The sequence below is a fragment of the Pristiophorus japonicus genome, chromosome X (genome assembly GCF_044704955.1).
Source record: "Pristiophorus japonicus isolate sPriJap1 chromosome X, sPriJap1.hap1, whole genome shotgun sequence".
Lineage (NCBI taxonomy): Eukaryota > Metazoa > Chordata > Chondrichthyes > Pristiophoridae > Pristiophorus > Pristiophorus japonicus.
Window position 1 is genome coordinate 32,486,752 of NC_092010.1, and position 14,493 is coordinate 32,501,244.

Below are 14,493 nucleotides of genomic sequence, written 5' to 3' on the forward strand. Positions count from 1 at the left end.
GTACAAGGAATAAGGAGACTACTTCTTGGAAAATAATGGGGTAGAGGCACAAAGGGATCTATGGGTACAAATTCACAAATCATAACACAGCAATGCAGGTTAACAAGGCCATCAAAAGTGCAAACTAAGCATTGGGGTTCATTTCTAGAGAGAGAATTTAAATGCTTGGTTAGACCGCACTCCTGTGCACAGATCTAGTCGTCTTACAAAAAGGATATAGAAGCACTGGAGAAAAGTGTAAGTAAGAATTACAAGGGTAAAGTGAGGGGGGTCCAACTATCAGGAAAGACTGAACAGACTGGAGCTCTCTTCTCTGGAAAGAGGAGACTGAGAGATAACCTGCTAGAGGTCGCCAAAATTGTGAAGGTTTGATGGGGCAAACGTAGGGAAAACGTTGTCACTTGTGGGGAGTACAAAACTACGGCCCATGAGTATAAGATAGTCACTAATAAATCCAACAAGGAATTCCGGAGAAAGTTCTTTACCAAAAGAGTGGTTAGAATCTGGAGATTAGCCAGAAGTAGTTATTCATGTCAAAACCAACAACGCAGAGAAAAATAAAATGGGTATTGTAAAGAGTTCCAGGACTGAGGATGTAGATTAAGAAGCAGGACCTCAACGGTCGAAATCTCAGAATTGCTACCAGTGCCATGAGCTAGCCAGTACAGGAACAGCCAGATTAGGGAAGTCAATCTGTGGCTAGAGGCATTGTGCAGAAGGGAAGGGTTCAAATTCAGGGGGCAGCAGTGAGCTGCACTGACAGGCTGGGACCCATGTACTCACTGTGAGATTAACGAGAACTGTGGGTGATTTAAACGAATATGGCAGGGGCAAGGAAAAGCAAGAGAGTACAGTAGGCAGCTTGGAAGGGAAACGGGTGTATAAGGTGGTAGTAGAGTTGAAAGGACAGCTGTTGGAAACAGGATATGAAAAAATAAATCTGGATGTGGAAAGGAAAAAATGCAGAACCAATGGACGCTTTTTTTTCAAACATGTTGCTACTCCAATTTGACCTGGTTCTGGGTAATGAGATGGAACAAGTAGCCGACTTAAAAGTATGGTAAATTGTAGAAAGCAGTAACCAAAATATTAGTTTTGTATAAGAATAAAAAAAGTTAGATCAAGGCGAAGGGTTCTCTACTGAAAAATAGCAAATTATAACATGATAAAAATAAATTTTGCTCAGGGCAAGTGGAAGGAAAACTTGGCAAATAAAATTGTATATCAACAATGTGATTGTTTTTTAAATGGCATACATTTAAATATATTCTGGCAAAGAAAAAAGGGAGGCTCGGCTTCTGTCGGCAGTTAGTCTTCAATTATTGATAAAATCCTAAAGTTAATTATCTCACAACAAATTGCTAAGTACTTGGAGAAGCGGGTTAATTCGGCCTAGTCAGCGCTGATTTCTGAAAGGCAGGCTGTGCTTCTCAAACTTTTTATAGCATTCTATGAAGAAATAAAAGGATAAGGAAAATAGTTTATATGGATTTTCAAAAATATTTGATACCACGCAAGAGACGTGGCAAAAATAAATGCACATGGAGTTAAGGGGAATGTGCCTATGCAGAGCAACGGTCAGTTGGCAGAGGTGGGGGTAAATGGAAGTTTTTTTGAAGTGGAAAGCTGTAGTAAGCGATATTCCACAAGGGGCTGCTATATACAGAAATGATCTGGATTTGGCAATTTCGAGAACAATATTAAAATTTGTTGATGACACAAAATTGAGAACATGACCGATTATGATGAGGATTGTGACAAACTGCAGGAGTATGCAAGTAGGATGGCAGATACTTGGCAATCCCTTAATAATCGAGTAAGATTGTTTCTCAGTGCAAAAAAAGAGTTTTAAAATAGGCCATGTGTTTGGTGAACATTTAGCTGGCTGCTTAAACCAATCCTAGAGAGACATATTTTACCACAAAGTTGGCAAAGACAATCCAGTTAATGGTGTAGTCGCAGCAGACTGACATTATTTTCTCTGTTTCTCCTCTGACAATTCTAGCTTGTTCAAAGTCACTTCTCCATGCCTGCATGCGCATTGTCACAGTTTGCTGTCTTTGATGGTTTCCTCCCAAGTATTGATGTTAATATCGCATTTCTTCAGGTTTGAATTTCAAACTATCTGGCTGCTAACAATTCATTGGCCGGAGTTCAGTTCCGAGTAAAGTTGTTTTGTTTTGGGAGTCGGGAATCATCCATTCGATATACGTGGCCAGACCAGTGAAGTTGAGTTTTGATGACTTTGGCTTCAACACTGGTACATTCAGCTTTTGAGAGAATGCCAGAACTAAAGAGCCGGGCCGGGAGTGCTCCCAGAGACGCCTGGGGAGAAAAGAAAACCTGGGGGGAAAAAACCCCGCAAAAACATTCCCAATACGTAGCCCACGTTGCCACAACATAAATCGCAAAAAAAAAAATGAAAAGAAAAAACAATCGCACTTACCTTAGAACAGCATTACTTACCTCTCTGCAGTCGGTATAGTTAGACCACCCAATTTCCCAGGCATTCACTGCGGGGCGGGCTGCCAGGTCGGGTTGCGCGGGAGTCAAAAAGCGTGCTGTTGTCGCAACCAGGGGCGTTGCATATCGAACGCAGCTCTTCCGGGCGGTGCTGTGCCGCAAAACCGGCCCCGAAAACTCCCGCGGGGCGCTGGGGGCTTACCGCCCGCCCAGAAGACTTCACTGCCGCCGCTCTGGGGCGAAGAACGGAGCGCATAGGATCGAAAAATCCATCCCATTGGGTTTTATGATCCCAGCGAATTTAAAGAATTTTGCGTAGGGAACATCGGTGCAAGAGCTCAAGAGTTTTGAGATGCCTTCTGTAAGTAACCCAAGATTCGCAGCCATAGAGTTGGGTTGAGAGAAGGGACTTGTAGATCATCTAGTCCTTTTTCATTGAAGACACTGGTCCTCCGCTGGCCAAAAGTCGCTGAGGCACTGTTAATGCAGCGCCAAATCGCCTCATTGATGTTTGCATTCTTTGATCGATAGCTACCAAGGTATGCAAAGTAGTCTACATTCAGTAATCACTCCGTAATGGTTATTGATGGGGAAGAAGCCAGAGTACTAGATGCAGGTTGATAAAGCACTATGTTTGGAAACATTAGTAGAGAGTTCAAATAGATTCCCAGCTTCAAAAAAGCTGATGAGAATCGTTTGAAGATTGCTGGGAGAAAGAGCCACAATTGTACAGTCAAACCATACTGAAAATTGATGATGGTGCTGGCAAGAACTTTCATCTTTGCCTGTAAGTGCCTTGGATTGAACAGCTTGCCATCTTGTACTTTATTTCTGTGCAGCAGAAAAGATAAACAGAAGCTCAAGATAGAAATGCTGGAAGGAAAATAGCAAAGTGGATAGGTGCAATGATTCCTTGTTTTACTCCAGTTTCGATGGGGAAGGATTCAGATTGAGGACTCATTGTAGGGTACGCTTCCTTTCATGTTGTCTTGCAATTGAGCCAAGCTTTCAGGGGGAAACCAAACTTCCATAGAACCTCTTTGTTCACTGAATCATAAGCCTTGGCAAGATCAATAAATGCCATATATAAATCACCAGTGCTGCTCTTGGCACTTTTCTTGTAATTGGCGTATGGAAATATATTGTCATTAGTACCCCTACCAGGTCTGAAACCACGCTTTCAAGCAGAATCTTTTGAGTGGAAGCTTGCGGTTAAGTAGAATTCTCGATAGTTTTCCCTGCTATTGAAAGCAGCCACAATATCATGATGATTGCTCGAATCTGATTTCTCACCTTTTTTCTTATCGATGGTTACAAAATTTGCATATTTAGGAACTTGGGGAGTCCCTCCTGCTGCTAATTGTTTTGCCGAAGAAGGTGGAGATTGTTGGGAAGCACTTCGCTCCAACTCTTGCACATTTCACTTGGGAGCCCATTTGGTCCACAGCTTTGATAGTTATGTATTTGCTTGATTGCTCTTTGTACTTCCCCAAGGTGTACTGATCTGTTAGAATCTGGTCTGTAGATAACTTTAATGGCATTGAAAAATTCTTGTCTCTCCTGGCGATCAGCAAAGTCTTGGATTTTTTGGACTTTCTTTATCCACTAATTATTCTTCTTTGAAAGCAGCTTGCCCTGTAATTAAGCTTATCATTGGTAGTATTCTTTCTTCGCCGGTTCTGCCAGTTAATGAATGCGTAGTGCTTACTGTTGATGGGATCTTTAATTTGCTGGTCATTTTCAGCGAACCAATCTTTATGCTTTCTCCTGGAATAGCAGATAGTTTGCTGGCACACTGACATGCAAGTAATTTTTAGCAGCCCCCATTGATCATTGATAATGCCTTGTCCAACTGGGTTCGATGCCAGGCTTTGCCCTGAGCGTTATTGGAACTCGTCTCTTGCATCCTCAGCTTCTAGAGGCTTCACATTTAGCTTTCTCCCTGTCTTAAGGTGTTTGCAAGACTTGTAAAAATATTTGTAAAAATAGCTTTGTCCTGATGAATCTGGGATCAGTACATCAGTCACCTTCACACGTAACCCGACTGATCAGAACATCCCGGCAATCCCTTGATCAAACAAAGATATTGCCGATTAATTGACAATGCTTTGATCTTGGATACATCCATGATTTCTTTTTATCATTCTGCCCAAACAGTTTGGTGATAATTAGCCCAAATTCAGCATATTTTTGGGGGCGAAGGAGACCGCTCAAGTTGAAATTTCAAACACCATCTTTAGCAATTACTCAGCACCACAGATCTGCAACCTTGCCAACTCTTGCGTTGCAGTCGCCCATTAGGATAATTTTGCCATCTTTGTGAATTAATGTTCAGATGTTCAGTTCAGAGTAGCAGTTCTCCTTCACTTTATCCTCGCATCAATCATTGGGGCATGTGCAGTAATTACTACAGCATGACGAGCTTTTGTTAGTGGCATACTGAGGGTCATGTTGAGTCTTTCATTTATACTAACCGGTATTTCTGCTAGACGAATAGCTAACGAAGACTTAATAGTAAAGCCCACAGCAAACAATCAGTGATCACTGGCCAATTTTCCCTTCCAGAAGAAGGTAGAACATAGCATTGGTTATATCAGGTGTCCTTCATCTGGTAGTCTTCTCTCGCTGGTGGGGGCAATACCAACATTGTATCTGGATAGTTCCCGTCCAGTTTTGAGTTCGGATTTATCATCATTAGGTTTCTAATATTGGCTGCGGTTACCCACCCAAGTTGACCAAGGGGAACTATTTTTCGGGCACCTTTCCAAGCCTGCTTCCTGTATGTGATGAGCAGAGCGGATGCTAAACAGGGCTGCTCAGTTGCTGGATTGCGCTTCCTGCTTGAAATCCCCAAACAAAATTACCCATCTTCACAGGTCATCAGAAACAAGAAAAAGAGAAGACGCTGCAAATAAAATCAAAAGCTGATCTACCTCAACTCCACTTTCCTGCACTATCCCCATGTCCCTTGATTCCCTTAATATTCACAAATCTTATTGCACTCCGTCTTGAATATACTCGATGACTGAGCATCCACAGCCCTCTGGGGCAGAGAATTCCAAAGATTCACCACCCTCTGAGTGAAGAGGTTGCTCCTCATATCAGTCCTAAATGGTTGACCCCTTATTCTGAGACTGTGACCCCTGGTTCTCGACTCCCCAGCCAGGGGAAACATCCTCCCTACATCGACCCTGTCAAGCCCTGTAAGACTTTTGTATGTTTCAATGAGATTACCCCTCATTCTTCTAAACTCTAGAGAATATAGGCGATTCGGCCCATCGTGCCTGTGCCGGGTCTCGGAAAGAGCTAGCCAATTAGTCCCACTCCCCTGCTCTTTCCCCTTAGCCCTGCAAGTGTTTCCTTTTCATGGATATATCCAGTTCCCTTTTGAAAGTTACTATTGAATCTACTTCCACCATCTTTAAGTCGTGGATTCCAGATCATAAATTGCTGCGTAAAAGAATTTTTCCTCGTTCCTCTGGGATTTTTGTATCTCTCCCGACAGAAACCTAACGGGATTAGTAGATGCAGCTCAAAGTAGAAAATACATAAAATAATACATTGTGGAAGTAAGAATAAGGAACAGAAATACACTTTAAATTATAACATTTTAAATGGAGCAGAAGGAGTTTAGTATGCAGAAAAACAGGTCATTAAAGGTGTAGATGAACAAGTAAGTAGATGAGGCCATTAAAAAAGAAAAGACAAGACAAATGGGATACTTGGTTTTGTGTCTGGAAACATAGAATACGAAAGCAAGGAGGTAATGTTAAACATGTACAGGACCTTGGGCCACAGATTGAGTATTGGGTGCAGTTTTACGCATCGGTTATCAGAAGGATAGAAAAGCAATAGGGAACAAGTGCAGTGTAAATCTACTAGAATGTTACCAGGAATAAATTAGTTATGATGAGAGACTTGTGCCTAGTTAGGCCTTCTCTGCATCCCAATTGGTACCTTGATTTAGCTCTGAGACGTTAAACCGAGGCCCCATCTGTTGTCTCAGGTGGACGTAACAGATCCCATGGCTCTATTTTGAAGAAGAGCAGGGGAGTTATCCCTGGTGTCCTGGGCTGGCCAGTATTTAACCCTCAATACAACATTGCTAAAACAGATTATCTGGTCATTATCACATTGTCGCTTGTGCGCAAATTGGCTGCTACATTTCCTACATTACAACAGTGATTTTACACTTCGAAAGTACTTCATTGGCTGTAAAACGCTTTGGGACGTCCGGTGGCCGTGAAAGGCGCTATATAAATGCAAGTCTTTTTCTTTCTCTGTACCCACTTTCTGAACTACTTTGGATGCTTGAGTTTCTTGCATAGAAAGCAGCACTGTTTGTGATTGCTTTAATGCACAGTTAGTGAATGGCAAGGCTTATTTTGGATCAGCTTTATATGAGGGGGCTTGACGAGGTGGAGGCAGAGAAGATGCCTCCACTCATAGGGGAGACTAGAACTAGGCGGCATGATCTTAGAATAAGGGGCCGCCCATTTAAAAGAGATGAGACATTTCTTCTGAGGGTTGTAAATCTGTGGAATTCGCTGCCTCAGAGAGCTGTGGAAGCTGAGTCATTGTCTATTTCTGCCTTAAATTTATTCAGTTTCTTAAACAATAAGGGGTTATGGGGAGTGGGCGGGGAAGTGGAGCTGAGTCCATGATCAGATCAGCCATGGACTCCGACGACTCCTATTATGTTATTTTACATTCTGACGGAATATCATGGGACTCTCTGACCCTTTATCTGCAATTACTTCCCACTTCTTTTAGGACAGGAAATTTTTATGCTGCTGCATGAGTCAGAACAAGAATATTCTCTCCATTCACATATGCTCACAAACCCTAGTTATATCTCCTGCAGCAATTTAGAAAGTCTTGACAGTTGCTCATTTTTATGGATCAAGAACTAAAAACAAATGGATGGTTGAGTGCTTCCTGCACCGCTACCATCCATTAAGGCCCTGTCTGGTGGTTGAGGTGGGCGTTAAAATGTCCTGTGAATAACTGAGTCCTCTGATGTCTGGGCAACATTCCTTCCTCAATCAGCAACACCAAAAACAGAATAACACATCATTTGTCTCTACTGTTTGTGAGGTCTTGCTGTGTGCAAAATGGCTTCTTTGTTTTCATATGTAGCTACTTCAAATTAATTCATTGTATGTGAAAATATTTGGGTGGTTTGAGTGACAGGACAAAGCACTATATAAATACAAGTTATTTTAATCTTGCAAGGAAGAACACCAGTTAAATGTCAGTTTATCGGTTTCATGGCTGCTTCCTGGGCATTTCTCAATCGAGTTCAAATTATAGCAAATGCCAGTTGTAGCACTTCTCAAAAATGTACTAAACAGGATTGTCGAAGTTTAACTGCCAAGAATGGCAACAACTTTGACAGATTGATGCCGACAGCTGGTGGTGTGGCTCTGATGTAGGGGCTTTCCCCCCCCATCGTAAAACTCTACCACTTGCGGGTGCTTCCATGGTGCGTGAAGGAATGCAAATGAAGATGGTAGATTACCTATCTGGTAGGGTCATCTTCATTCTTTATGTATCCTTCAGTCACCTGAATTCCACCCGTGCAGGAGTATATTTGGTGGTGGAAAGGGAGTTAGAATTGTCGTTAGTTCGTTTCATTTTGGCTTCCGGTCCAAGTGAATTGGTGCAATTGTGCAAGCCCTCGGGTTTTATACAATCTGGACGCAAGAGATAACCTGCAGCACCACCTATCTGCAACGTCATGACAACATTTTCATGTGATTGTCCGGCATGTGGTTTCCTCAGAACCTATCAAGTTAGGCTATGCTCCTACAGTATGAGAAGGATGAACATCGTTCGAACAATGAAGATGATCCTGCCAGGTAGGTAATCTATCTTGACCACCTCCTCCTTTCTCTCTCCTTCCTCTCCGCTTGGCCTGGTTCCCCTTTCATCGGATGTATTTTGAATCTAAGCCAATCAGCAGTACTCTACCTCAATCGTAGGGCAACTACATGTATTTTGACGTTAATTGATGGTTCGACACAGCCCCCTACTCATTTTGACAAACTTCTCAATTCCGTAGGAAATTAATGAGACCCCTCCACCATGTGATATGGATGTATTGAAACATGTTTTAACTTGATGTGTTGTACAGTACCGACCAGTAGTGAGCATTTAAATTTGGTTGATGGCGCCAGGATTAATACCCGGAGTGGAAAATCTGCTGATCTCTTAAATGACTGACCAGAGACACATTCAAGAATACATCGTCTGAGCAGGTTGAAATACCAAGTCTTGCCAATCTGCTGATCAGGCTGAAGTTCAATAGAACTATGTTTTAATCCCCCCGGTACAATAGCATTCCTTTTAAGATTTTACAAATTGTGCAAAATACCAAGTATCACAACAGATCAGCTACAACTCTATCCTCCCCTCATTTTCCCTCCCTTCCCTGCCCTGGACACTTATTTGCACAGTTTCTGACTGACAACTTATTTAGTAATATGCATTTAAAGCCAAGTGTGCAGAATTACACTTGTTAACTGCTTCTCATGTGAAGGGCTCAATTTTTTTTTTTTATTTCACATTATTAGCTGCTTGTTGGAAAAAGGTTTACTAATGATTGATTGATAGCAACAGTGTTCTATAAGGCATATAAGTATTTTTGATTTTGAAATGCTTTTAGGAAAAGTTTGAAGGAGCTGCATTTTGATCAGCTTTACCAGAATCTTTCTCTTTGTAGATTTGGATAAATTTGCAGCCGATGATATCATGGATCCCATTGCCAAGGCAAAAATGGTAGCATTGAAGGGAATTAAAAAGGTCATGGCACAAGGAAACATCACTGTAGCACCAGGGATGAATAGGTAGGTTTTAACACCATCGTTTTCATTGATCCTGTGCAGAATAATAGGAAAAACAAAGATTTAGGTAGTAGTAATCCAGACAAATGAAAATATTATAATTATATAATCCAGAATGGGAATTGTGTACTGGTGAAAATCAGGTTTCAACTTCAAAGAATTTTGCGGTTTTTCATTTTAAAATTAACGAAATGTAGCTGAAGAAAAGTCACTTGTCAGATGTTCATGATTAATCAGTATTCCTTTTTTTAATGGATGTTTAGGCAGCAAGTTTCATTGTTGGCACAGAGGTTGGCTGGGGCTCCTGGAGCAAATGAGGCACAGACTAAATTACCACCTGGAAACAGTCAGGTATGTCAGACTCTTTAAAACTGGCTCGCGCACGTATCAAGCTTTTACAATGAGTAAATGTGGAGTTTTATTTGTGGAACAGCACTGACTTAGGAACCTGGAGTCTTGCAGGAGAACATAAGAACATAAGAAATAGGAGCAGGAGTCGGCCATATGGCCCCTCGAGCCTGCTCCGCCATTTAATAAGATCACGGCTGATCCGATCATGGACTCAGCTCCACTTCCCTGCCTGCTCCCCATAACCCCTAATTCCCTTTTCAGTTAAGAAACTGTCTATCTCTGTCTTAAATCCATTCAATGTCCTAGCTTCCACAGCTCTCTGAGGCAGCGAATGCCACAGATTTACAACCCTCTGAGAGAAGAAATTCCTCCTCATCTCAGTTTTAAATGGGTGGCCCCTTATTCTAAGATTATGCCCTCTAGTTCTAGTCTCCCCCATCAGTGGAAACATCCTCTCTGCATCCACCTTGTCAAGCCCCCTCATAATCTTATACGTTTCGAGAAGATCACCTCTCATCCTTCTGAATTCCAATGAGTAGAGGCCCAACCTACTCAACCTTTCCTCATTAGTCAACCCCCTTATCTCCGGAATCAACCTAGTGAACCTTCTCTGAACTGTCTCCAAAGCAAGTATATCTTTTCTTAAATATGGAAACCAAAACTGTACGCAGTATTCCAGGTGTGGCCTCACCAGTACCCTGTATAACTGTAGCAAGACTCCCCTGCTTTTATATTCCATCCTCTTTGCAATAAAGGCCAAGATTCCATTTGCCTTCCTGATCATTTGCTGTACCTGCATACTAACCTTTTGTGTTTCATGCACAAGTACCCCAGGTCCTGCTGTACTGCAGCACTTGTCAATTTTTCTCCATTTAAATAATAAATTGCTCTTATTTTTTTTTCTGCCAAAGTTCATAACCTCACACTTTCCAACATTATACTCCATCTGCCAAATGTTTGCCCACTCATTTAGCCTGTCTGTCCTTTTGCAGATTTTGTGTCCTCCTCACACACTGCTTTTCCTCCCATCTTTGTATCGTCAGCACACTTAGCTACATTACACTCAGTCCCTTCTTCCAAGTCGTTAATATAGATTGTAAATAGTTGGGGTTCCAGCACTGATCCCTGCGGCACCCCACTGCCAACCCGAGAATGAACCATTTATCCCGGCTGTTTTCTGGAGGGTTTGAGAGCCACTATTCTGAGGCTTTGGGTAATCTTGTATCGAGGCCAGAAGGTACAGAGAAACAATGAATGAGGAATACTAATAAAATAACTGGGGAGAGCTGGGATATGCACAGCAACATTTGGTGGCATCAAAGCATGCATTGTGGTCTTCGCAATTCTCCTTTAATTTTTCAACAAACCAGAGGAAGGAGACAAAATAATTACAATTCTTCTTGGTGGTCAGGGGGAGAAGAGTGGAGAGGAAGAGGAATAAGATCAGAATTACATTTTCATTTCTTCATCCAACGCATGATGTGCATGCTTTTGTTCCTTTCCTCCTGGTTCCTTTTTTCCAGCAACCAACCGCCTTTCCCTCAGCAACCACCTTTCCCTTAAGCCAGGTACTCTCCTTGAGGGGGAAGGTTAGAGGTTGAGTCACCCCAGAACTCATGGAAATTGCTGATGGCTATTCTACCAAATAAGCATTGGAAGAGTTCTAACCTCTGAAAACACATTGACTCAAGGTTCTAACGCATCTTGTAGTTTAGTTATCAGAATCTACTTCATTGAATTGAAGCTTAAAATGTATTATTCTCCACACATTCTATATATGTTGTTGTAATTATTTAACTTGGTTCAATCCTAAATTGGAGTGTGATTACGTTAAAAAGTATTCTCTTCTCCCTGCTCTCCCTGCCCCAATTGTGGCTATCTGACATGCCTTTGAGTCTGTTTCCCACTCTGTTGATCAAGCCCATCTCGATCATTTGTGACCCTGATCTAAAAATTGAATTTGGGAAATGCTGCATTGAGTGAAGTTTTATAAACTGTCCATTCTTAATTATGTGAAAACGGTTTATTCTCAGTATCTAGAAACGGTTGTCCTATGTCTGGGGAGGCTGGGATAGAACTGCCTCGAACTGAGAAGAGGGATCTTGTGATATTTAACAGGGATATGTGCATGCAACTGGAATGGGGAAGCCAATGCATCTTGGCATGAAGGTTAATTAAAGGACCTGTAGGAAGCCAAGAAGGACTCGGATACAGACTGAGCAGCAGCATGAGCAAAAAATTAAGAGGAGTATTCAAGGTTACGTTGAAGTCATGTGGTAGAAGCATGGAGGAAGGATTAGAAGTAAGTGGGACAAGGAGAAAGGGTCGGAGGCAGAACTGTAAGGAGGAGAGGATCAGAGTTTTGGAATGAGTGGTGGGGGTGGGGAGGACTATTATTATATCTCCCTCAATTAATGACATTTCAGGATTGAGAAAGGGTCTTAACACAAGAAGACATGTAGGAACTCAGCTTTAATTGGAGAAAATTTAAAACTAAACTGTAGCGCCCACTCGTATATAATTTCTTTTTTTGATTTCAACGTGAAGGATGTCACTGGTGGGGAACAGAACGTTTTTCCACTTTGGGCTTGCAGTGTTGCCATTGAGCAACGCCGCAAGCCAAATATAGAGTAAACCTCCCTCCACTCTGTCCCCAATAATGTGTCTTAACTGCAATTTCAGAAGAGTACCTTGTACTGCACCAGCCACTCTTTTATAGCCTTTAAGTGAGACTGTCAATTCATGCTGTGAACTGTGGACAGTTTTGCTCTGTGGTCTCAAACCCACTGGGAACTGGTCAAGGTCACCAAATTATTTTAACTTGGCCGAGAGGAAACTTGCATTCTATCAGTTTGGTTCAACCCCAGTTCTCCAAGGAAGCCACTCTGCCTTCCAGTCCTTTGCTCACTCAGGAAGGAATGGTGGCTATTCAGGCATTAAAAACTTGCTCGACGGGCATGTGCTCAAAAAAAAAAGTTGATGAGTCCTATAGTAGGATGGAGTACTGATAAACATTGAAGGGATGAAGAATTACCTGTAAATCTGTCAATTTGATCCTCTGGTAAGATCCCACACAGCAAGCATATTGAATTTTTTACCAACCTGAAAATTTATAACATTGGAAACCTATAAAATATTAATCAATTTGGAATAAAATGCTTATTCTTGCTCATAGATTTGCATGCACAATGTTGCAAATCCCATCTGGAGTCATTCCATATCACCATCTCCAAACTACCCCGATTTCTTCCTCATCCACAGTTTTCGAAGCTGCTGTTTTTTCATTTCTACTGTATTTTGCGAATTGTATGTCACATACAGTTAGAGCCAAAAACAAACGCTCTTGATAAAAACATTATTAAGGAAGGACTTTTACAGCAATAACTTGGGATAGTGGCATAAGTAGGGAGGGGGCGTTGGCGGGGAGAAAGAGAAAAACACAAGGGGTGGGAGAGATAGACTGGGAAGGGGAGAGAAACAGTGGCATGTGAGGAAGAGAGATGGTTGCGGGGGAAAAAAGACAGCACACAGTGGCATGGCAGTGGGAGAGAGAAAGGCTGTGGTTGTGGGCAAGAGAGAGACGAGTGATATCAGACGGATAGAAATGATGTAGGGGGGAAGAGAAAATTAGAAATTTTTCCACAGACTACTGAACTGTACAGTTTTTGTTAATATGGTTAAAATTATGGACATGTTGCTTTACAAAAATGCGAGTGAAGGCAGGCTTTAAAAAAAATATATATTTTACTCCAGAGCTTTAAGGGTTTCATTCATCTAAATTGGATGTTCCCAGCACTAGCCCCTTGTAAGAGAGTGGGGTGGCCAAGCTTTAATGGTGCTTGCTCCTGTAATGTATTTGCTTCTTGGGTTCTTTGCTTACGAGTTCATAGTAACACATTGCTATTAAGAACGAGTTGGTTTATTAACAAAGGTTTAACAATCACACTACACATTATCAGTTCATCCACTAGGCTCACAACTGCATACCTCATCATGGATGACCTAGACCCAACTGACTGGGGTTTTATTGAGTCTTGTGAACATCACATGACTGGCTAAGCCACTCACAATGCAACAGCTCCACAAACCTATGAGCATACTCTGAGGTGCATACATTGCAGCTCCCCTTCAGAACTTCTGGCTTGGTAACCCATTTAAAACATCTTCGCGGCCTCTTCAGCTGTGCCTTCTTTGTGGGGCGGCTTGTTCCCCACTTTGCATTGTAGTACTTCTGGTTGGTGCCTATGCTGAGTTCCAATATCTTGCCACTCCCAGATCTGGGCCAGTGCATGGGGCCCAGCTTTGTGTCCTGGACTGCTGCCGGCCTGCATCTTCTCCATCAGTGCTCTAGCTTCCGTGTCCCAAGTAAGTGCTGCCACAACCCAGTCCTCCTCCAGTGTGCCTACCCCCGCCCCAAACACGCACACCCCAGTCCATTACACTGGTCCCATATCCCAACTCTGCATCCTGTTCTTTGGTGCTTTGTGCTGCAAACCCTCTCCTAGACTACTCGAAGATTGCATTGTCCCCTAGTTCCCTCACTCAGACGACCAGCTTCCTGAGCTTTCAGACTCTCTTTCTCTCCCGCGCCCCTGCTTTTGAGTTCTCTCTCGCCTTTGGCTGCCACTCCTTGATTTGTCCCAGGACCCACCCCTCCTGCATGAGTGCTGCCTGAGCCACGCCAACCTCAGTGGATGCATTGGTTGTAATTTACCAAAATTCCCTGGATTCTGGGGCGGTTCCAGCAGATTGGAAAACTGCAACTGTAACGCCCCTATTCAAAAAAGGAGGCAGACAAAAAGCCGGAAACTATAGACCAGTTAGCCTAACATCT

General features: G+C 42.4%; 1 protein-coding gene across 10 annotated transcripts in view; it reads left to right on the forward strand.

The window, feature by feature from the left end:
* Positions 1–14,493, forward strand: part of kmt2d (lysine (K)-specific methyltransferase 2D) — a 215,210-nt gene that overhangs the window by 152,712 nt on the left and 48,005 nt on the right. For all 10 annotated transcript variants that reach the window (XM_070869514.1, XM_070869513.1, XM_070869512.1 and 7 more), the window contains 2 exons: positions 9,188–9,311; positions 9,572–9,659. In XM_070869514.1, coding sequence (XP_070725615.1) covers positions 9,188–9,311; positions 9,572–9,659 — 212 coding nt within the window. The remainder of the gene's footprint in view (positions 1–9,187; positions 9,312–9,571; positions 9,660–14,493) is intronic.